Below are 7,300 nucleotides of genomic sequence, written 5' to 3'. Positions count from 1 at the left end.
CACAAAGAAAACTATATTCGGAAAAGTGTTTCAATCATTTCAATAACTGATTTCAATCATTTCAAAAATTATAATTTGAAATGAGTGAAATTAATATTTTGATATGATTGAAATAGTAAAAGTTAAACTAGTTTAAATATATTCAAGATTGGTATCATTATAAAGATCTTATGTTCAAGAATTTGAATATATGAAAATTTTAAATAATAGTACAAAGTTGTAAAAAATATTGGTCATCTAAAAATATAACCAAAAATAAAATGCATGAATTTGTTTGAGAGAGAGGAGAGAGATGCTGCATGCATGCGTATAATCCACTGCAAAAAGTACTGCCTCTTCCTGACATCTGACATTGATTTGACTATATACAAAAGGGCATATGTCTCAATACATGATTATACATATGGATGGGCCCTACTTAGGCACAGATCATAAAGCAAGTGAAGGGTGGATTCGGCTCCTGTACATCGCGCCTCCGGTAAAAAGGAGTTTGCGGCCACGACCCCCCTTCCAACAGTGAACGACTAGTAATTTTTACCAGGTACACTCGTCGCTCAGGCCCTGCAGCCCATGAGCTAGTCGCCTCGTCCATGAGTCTGTCCGCCTCCAGGCTCCAGCCTCCGCGTTGGCCGCCTGCAGTCCCTTCTAACCTCCTCCTCGATACCCCAATCCCCTTCTAACCTCGTTCTGTCCCGGCCGGCCGGCCGGCCGTTGGTGTGGTGGATGCACGCGGCACGCCCACGGCTGACCCCTCCTGCTCCTTCGAGCTTGGATCCGCGCTGCCCGCACGCGGCTCGCCCATGCCGGTAGCGCACGCCGCGCGCGCCCGACGTCGTCGTCCACTCGTCCTGGACCCTTGGTTTTGATCAGGATGTCTAGTGCGCCATGTCCTATTTTTCTGATTAGTGCAAGCGCCCATGTTGACTGACTGAAATTTTCATGTACAGCCCCAGCAGTGTCCTGTCCACCCCATCGATTAATTGATTCAAGTTTTGATGCGTTCTGAATTTTGCATTTACCTTGAACCCCCTATCAATTTGTTAGTGTGTACTATCAAACAGTTCGAGTCTTTAGCTCATGATGTTGATGCAGTTTCATTTGTACAGCGTGAATATATCAAATTGTAAACTATGTTGTTCAGATTCTGCAACAGTTTTTTCTTACATTTGAATTTACACTTTTGCAGGCCGTATGTGACACGTATTCAACTGGGTAATCCGCCAAAGAATTTCAGCGTGCTAATTGATACCGCGAGTATAATGTCATGGGTTTCTTGCCGGACACCAGGTGGATCTAGTGTTAGTGTGAGTCACTTCTATCTCCAATCTATTTTCCCTATTAGAACAAAATGCTCTATCTGGCAGTACAAATAATTCCTGCTGTTTTATTTGTTGCTCAGTCCTTACCAGGAATATTTGACCCTAGATCATCATCTACATCATCTCTGATATCATGTTCAGACAAGACATGTCAAGCCATGATCCCCGACCTTGCAGTGTGCAGCAAATCGAGTGATTCCTGCGAGTGGCATGTACTCTATGGTTCTGGAGTTGCTGTGTATTCTAACACAACGGGATACTATATATCTGACGTGGCGCATTTAGAGATTCTCAATGCAGTTGGACACACATCGTCTGCTCCCGCCACTATTATTTTTGGGTTAGTTTACTGTTCCCTATTTCATATAGGCCACTAATTTCCTTCAAGATAACTGAAGTGCACGCTCTCAGCTGGATAGGTTCAGCAGCTATTGACTCTCAATATTTGTTGTAACAGCTGTAGCACTTTACGGTCAGGTGAACTGGCAGAGGCAAAATTTGATGGCATTTTAACCTTTGCGCCGCATCAAATGTCCTTCAGTTCACAGCTGCATTCTCAGGGGTTAATCCCTGGCGTCTTCTCTCTATGCTTGAAGAGTGCATATTGGGGCGGTATCCTTGTATTTGGAGAAATTTTGGAGGAGGGAATTGTTTACACTTCACTGTTACCTTCACCGTAAGTTTCTTGGTTCAATCAGATTCAGTACAGATAATCTTATACATGTGGATAACCATCAGTACTGCAGAGACTCCATCTCGATATTATGCGAACTAGGGTACCTGTTTCATAGTTAGTTGCTTTTTCGTTTGCTAGCTTTAGCTGTTTTTTATTTTTACAGCAGTTTTGTTTTGTTTTTGTTAGCTTTATTCTGGCTTGCTGTACTCTGCGTCATCTTGATGTGCTTCTTCTAATACAAAATGTCTTGTGTTTTGATGTTGTTTGAGAAAATGCACGAGTGAAACACATACTTTCAGGTAGCTATTATTGTGACATTTTTTTCTCTGGATATGTCGTTTATCTTAATATTGGCTCTATCACTTGTCAATAAATCTTCTTGTAATTCTCTTGCCAAAGTTCATGCCCTAACTTCTTTGATGAAATACAGGAATTTTTTCCAACTGTATCTGGAGAGTATCGCTGTGAATAGTCAAGAGCTTCCAATTGAACCGTCATTTTTTAGACCATCACGTAAACATGTAACCATTGCAGATTCAGGAATTTCATTGACGTACCTGGCAGATGGTGCCTATGACCCATTCATCAATGCGGTAAGTTTGGCGATGTACCTTGTCATTACCTTGGCTATAATCAGCAGTATATAACCTACTTACGCAATTATTATGGTACTTATTTTTAGATAACTGCAGCAGTGTCTCCACATGTACGCCTGGTCAAGAATTCAGATCGGTGCTTCGTTACATCTATCAAGTAGTTTTTCATCTCTGTGATCTTTTAATTATCTTTTGGTACACATCATTTTCACATTTCTGTTTTCTTCTCAAACAGTATTGATTTATCATTTCCAACACTGACACTGCACTTTGCGGGCGGTGCTGTAATGAAGCTTAAGCCAAACAATTATTTACGTTCTGTAAGTCCGAAAGTCTTTCGATGTTGAAATTGTATTATAATTGCATATGTAGTTAATTAACAGTTTGTAAACTTCTTTTCACAAATTTATTTAATGATAATATGCTTTATAGGAGGATGAAGTAATTTACTGTATTGCGTGGAAAAGGAACTATGGCGAACAAATAACGGTACTTGGAGGTCAGTTGAATGAACTATTAACACTCCCTCCGAGACATATTAATTGACGCTGCTTAGTTGTACTAAAGCAGCATCAATTGATATGGCTCGGAGGGAGTAGTATATTTTAGCGTATGCGGTATATTTTTAATATGAAATTCCAGATTTATTTGTTAACCAACATTATTAACAATTCAGTGGCAATGTAAAGTTGGGATTTTGAGCCAACAATTTGCTTGTTAATGGCAGATATTGTACTGAAGGATAAAATTATTGTTCATGATTTGGAGAACATGCTCTTCGGTTGGATGGATTTTGATTGTAAGTTCTAATTTCCTTCTGACAACTTGACCCTAATTCTTCTCGTTTTCATCTTCGTCACTAATCAACATTTTACTTCTCTGACAGGTTCTCGGCCCGTTAATGTTACTAGCTCGATTAGGAAGAAACGTGTGAGCTCTGGGAATGTGTCATCACATAAAATCTGGTCACTTACTGGGGTTGCTATCATCATTGTACATATCTTGTGCCATTTCGACCGCTAGTTGGTGGGCCACCATGCAAGGTATGCCATATAGTTGCTATACCAATGTGTGTGTTCACGAGTGTGTCATTTTTGTAATCCAAAAGATAATCAATATTTCCAATGATGGTAAAAATGAACTTTAATCCGTAGAACCAGTAGTAGCATTGTGCAACCACTAAACAATCATTGTCAGCTTGAAGGACATACAGAAAAAGATCACATTTAGAGGAAAACATATTAGCCGCTGATCTTGCGGACAAACTCCCAAATTGACTCTATACAAAAATGTTGCGTTGCTGAATTTCTAATTTCTCTGGTTAGAACCATAACAGAGTGCATGCTTGTGCAAATAGGTAGCAACTTTCATAGCAGAAAATCGTACGAGTCAATGCACTGGACAATTGTCATCGTAATGGCAGAATCTTCAGCTTGTGTACTCCAGTTATCTAGTTCTATTAACATAGGAGAAAACCATCATGACCGCATAATGAGCATTTAGCTAGCCAAAAGTCGCCCAGCAGCACAAGGTCATCCTGGTTTATGGGTGTTAATCTTACAATTGAGAGATTGATGCATCATACTACATGTTGACAAAAAATTGAAAGGATAGGCAATTAGGCAGAATAGCAGAGAACCAAAAACAAGAGCATGCAAGGATCTATAACTGGCAAGTGCCAAGTATCCCATTGTGCATTTTAGTTACTCCATTGTGAGAAATATGGACCACAAAAAGAACACACAAGGCTTTGCATGTTAAATGTTCAGTTGTAGTTATGTTACAGACACATGGTTTCCTGGTGCAAAAAACCACCCTGTAATACATTATCAGATTTCACAAACAGTAGTAGTACAACATACTGTAGTATAGTATTATGTAATACCCCCTCTGCCCCAAAATAAGTGACTCAACTTTGTACTAACTTTAGTACAAAGTTATTACAAAGTTTTTGGGACGGAGGGAGTATAACATATTGGCAACATTCAACCAATTTGTGTCTTGCTTTACCAGGACTTCAGAGGAGCAACATCGCTTCTCGAGCATCAGGAATCATCTTCTGAAAAAAAATTAACTACTGCAGTTGACCTTCGTGACTTGCTTTATCAGGATCAGAGGAGCAGCATCAGAAGTCATGCTCTTATATAATTTAACTTAATTGCTGTTGAATCCTTGTATGGTTCTGAGTCTAAAGAGACTATTGCCTTATACACATAACCATGATTGCCATGCACCATCGTCGTCTACAAGTGGTATTGTATTGCTGTTGATGTATCATTAAATCGGGAGTGCTCTTTGTTCTGGACGCTTGTGCTGAATGCTCACTTATCCATGTTTTCATTCCCCCAAATTCCCAGCCAGGTGAATATGTCTAGTCCTAGTTTCCTCTCGTAGTCGTGCCTTTTCCCTAGGTTCTTTTCAGCTGGGGCTGCTTTTCTTTTCGTTTTGTTCACTAGATACAATCGTCGCAAGCTCACACCCCTTTCCACCGTGCGATCCCACCCACGAGACATCCTGGGGGTGGGCAGGTGCCACCTGGTCGGGATGATACGGTCCATCACGAAGTGGCCGTTTTCATGCGACTCTGAGTGGCTTGAGCGACGCACTGAGGAGGAGGGGGAGGGCCCACACATCATCGGCGTTGTACGTTCGAGGCGTGAGCCGTTTCTTTCTTTTTGGGTAAAAATGTTATTCAGCTAATGTTCGCTGGATGAACATGGCAAAACAAACATTTTCCGTGGCAATTTATGTGTTGGGAGTATGACAAATCCTTCAAGCGAACACGACAATCTTCAAAGCAAAGTTTCTGTCTGCCAGAAATCTCCATGCGTTTTCCGAAGAAACTGACGTAAAAAACATTCGCAAATGGTCATGCCCCCAGCGAATGTTAGCTGGCTATTGCGGTCCTTCCATTTTGCACAACGAGTGGGATGGTAGTTTCAAAATTTAGGTCATGAGCCTTCTCCCCCTTCCGGTGGCAGAAACACTAAGAGTAAATCATCTCCACCTCTCTTTCAAAATTCAGAATCTTTATTTGCAGTAGCTCTCCTTGGGTTTCCTTTCATATAAGATATTCCCTGCCAAACAATGGAAAAATAGATTTTTTTCTCTCTTTTAAAGGATTAGCGTTAGAAATAATCGAGAAGTGATATTAAACTGGTAAAAACAAAATGAAAACTCCCCACAATCATCATAATTCTCGAGCCATCAGTAGTTTTCTTGAGGGAGGGGTTCGCACGTTTTTTTGATAAACACCTCCTTTATTAATTGGCTACAATTGTAGCATCTGATACAATTAAGGGGATGACAGCCGTCGAGGCAGCATCCATCCATACATTAGGAGGAGTGAATCTAGCTAGACTAGCTAATTCGTGTGCTACCTTATTGTTCTCTCTAAAACAATGCTCATAAACAATATGATTGAAATCTAAAGACATGAAGTAACAATCATCAAAAATCGCACTGGCCACCGAAGATGAATAGCCCTCTCTGAGCGTTGCAATCACCTCCACATTATCTGAATTATCTTCAACTTTGCTGCATCGAGTTGTGCGAGCAAGATTTAGGCCGAATCTGATTGCAATTGCTTCTGCGGTAAAAGCATCATAACTGTCGTGGTGGGCGCACGACAGATGCCAAGGGATGGCTAAAGAGAGGAGGAGGCTCGAGGGCACTGGTGGGCTTGGGAGGCAAGGTTGATATGCGCGGGCGCGGGACGCCGGACATACCCAGGTTCGGGGCTCTCCGGAGAGATAACTCCCCTAGTCCTGCCGAGTTTAGTTGGATGGTCGATAGTACAATGTCGCTCCTGGAGCTGTATCGAGGAGGAAGGAGGCTGGCCGAGGCTCGGGCTGCTCCTTCTTCCTGGTGTTGCTAGGTAGTGGCTAGTCCTATCTTGCTGGCTTTATCTTGAGTGGCTTTGCGTGCCGGGGATCTCACATGTCATATGTCTCATATCGTGCCCCTGTGGGCGTGGACTCCTGGGGGGTTTTATAGATCAACCAACCCAGGGTTACAATGGTAATATGCCGAGTCGGTGAGTCCGTATTGTCGGCGTCCGGGACTCCGGGCTGGGTCCCGCTTGGGGGCTTGTGGTTCGCCGGGTTCCCCTAGGTGCGGGCCCCGCGTGCCTAGGGGGACTGTGCGCCGTCTTGTCGATCGTCATGGCGTGGCCGAGTCGAGCCGCGCACAGTGTTCTCCGTCAGGCCGCCGCTTGCTGTCGTCAGCGGTGAGGGCGGGAACACTGTTGTCGTGCTAGCCCCGGTAGCGGGTAGGTAAGGGGCACTGTTGCCATGCTCTGGCTGACTACGGGCATGGGCAAGGGCACTGTAGTCTTGGTCATCGGTGATTGCGGTCTCGTCCCATCGTACGACCTGGATGGGACGGGAGCTGACCCGTTGTCGGGTTGCCGTGGACGCCACGGGTGGGCTGGCTTGCCGGGGAAGCCAAGGTTGCGCCGGGTTGAGTCGCCTTGCGCCGGCCACTGCGGCCGAGTCGACGTACCTTGCCGAGTCGAGGGTCTTGGCTGGGTTACGCGCCTTGCCGGGTCGAGTGACCCGGCCTGGCACACACCGGTTTGCGGGGCGATGCGGCCCCCGCTGTTTTTGAAATAGATCCGGGTTTCGTTGCCTGCTTGGGGTTCATCCCCCCGACAGTAGTCCCCGAAGCTGTGAAGGTCCGCCGTCTTTGGATGAGTGGGCCTTCGCAGC

The 7,300-nt window shown here is 43.9% G+C and overlaps 1 protein-coding gene across 2 annotated transcripts; it reads left to right on the top strand.

Annotated features, from left to right (window-relative positions):
* Positions 1–540: 540 nt before the first annotated feature.
* Positions 541–4,933, top strand: LOC123065060 (aspartic proteinase 36). 2 transcript variants are annotated; one of them, XM_044488425.1, is made up of 11 exons: positions 541–806; positions 1,187–1,304; positions 1,400–1,659; positions 1,777–1,995; positions 2,426–2,588; positions 2,678–2,748; positions 2,827–2,911; positions 3,024–3,090; positions 3,319–3,390; positions 3,478–3,634; positions 4,605–4,933. In XM_044488425.1, the coding sequence occupies exons 1-10, from the start codon at positions 724–726 to the stop codon at positions 3,612–3,614; spliced, it is 1,275 nt and encodes a 424-aa protein (XP_044344360.1). In that variant the 5' UTR covers positions 541–723; the 3' UTR covers positions 3,615–3,634; positions 4,605–4,933. The 2 variants fall into 2 exon arrangements, with proteins under 2 accessions (XP_044344360.1, XP_044344361.1); XM_044488426.1 differs by having other exon boundaries at positions 543–941.
* The last annotated feature ends 2,367 nt before the right edge of the window (positions 4,934–7,300 follow it).

This window comes from Triticum aestivum, chromosome 3B, assembly GCF_018294505.1.
Source record: "Triticum aestivum cultivar Chinese Spring chromosome 3B, IWGSC CS RefSeq v2.1, whole genome shotgun sequence".
NCBI classification, from domain to species: Eukaryota; Viridiplantae; Streptophyta; class Magnoliopsida; order Poales; family Poaceae; genus Triticum; species Triticum aestivum.
This window is presented reverse-complemented; position numbering and strand designations above follow the sequence as displayed.

Excerpts from the sequence above, each read along its gene's own strand:
- LOC123065060 (XM_044488425.1), top strand. The coding sequence starts at position 724 with ATGCACGCGGCACGCCCACGGCTGACCCCTCCTGCTCCTTCGAGCTTG. Across the intron at positions 807-1,186 it reads CACGCGGCTCGCCCATGCCG|GCCGTATGTGACACGTATTC; the intron begins GTAGCGCACGCC and ends ACACTTTTGCAG. Across the intron at positions 3,091-3,318 it reads ACAAATAACGGTACTTGGAG|ATATTGTACTGAAGGATAAA; the intron begins GTCAGTTGAATG and ends TGTTAATGGCAG.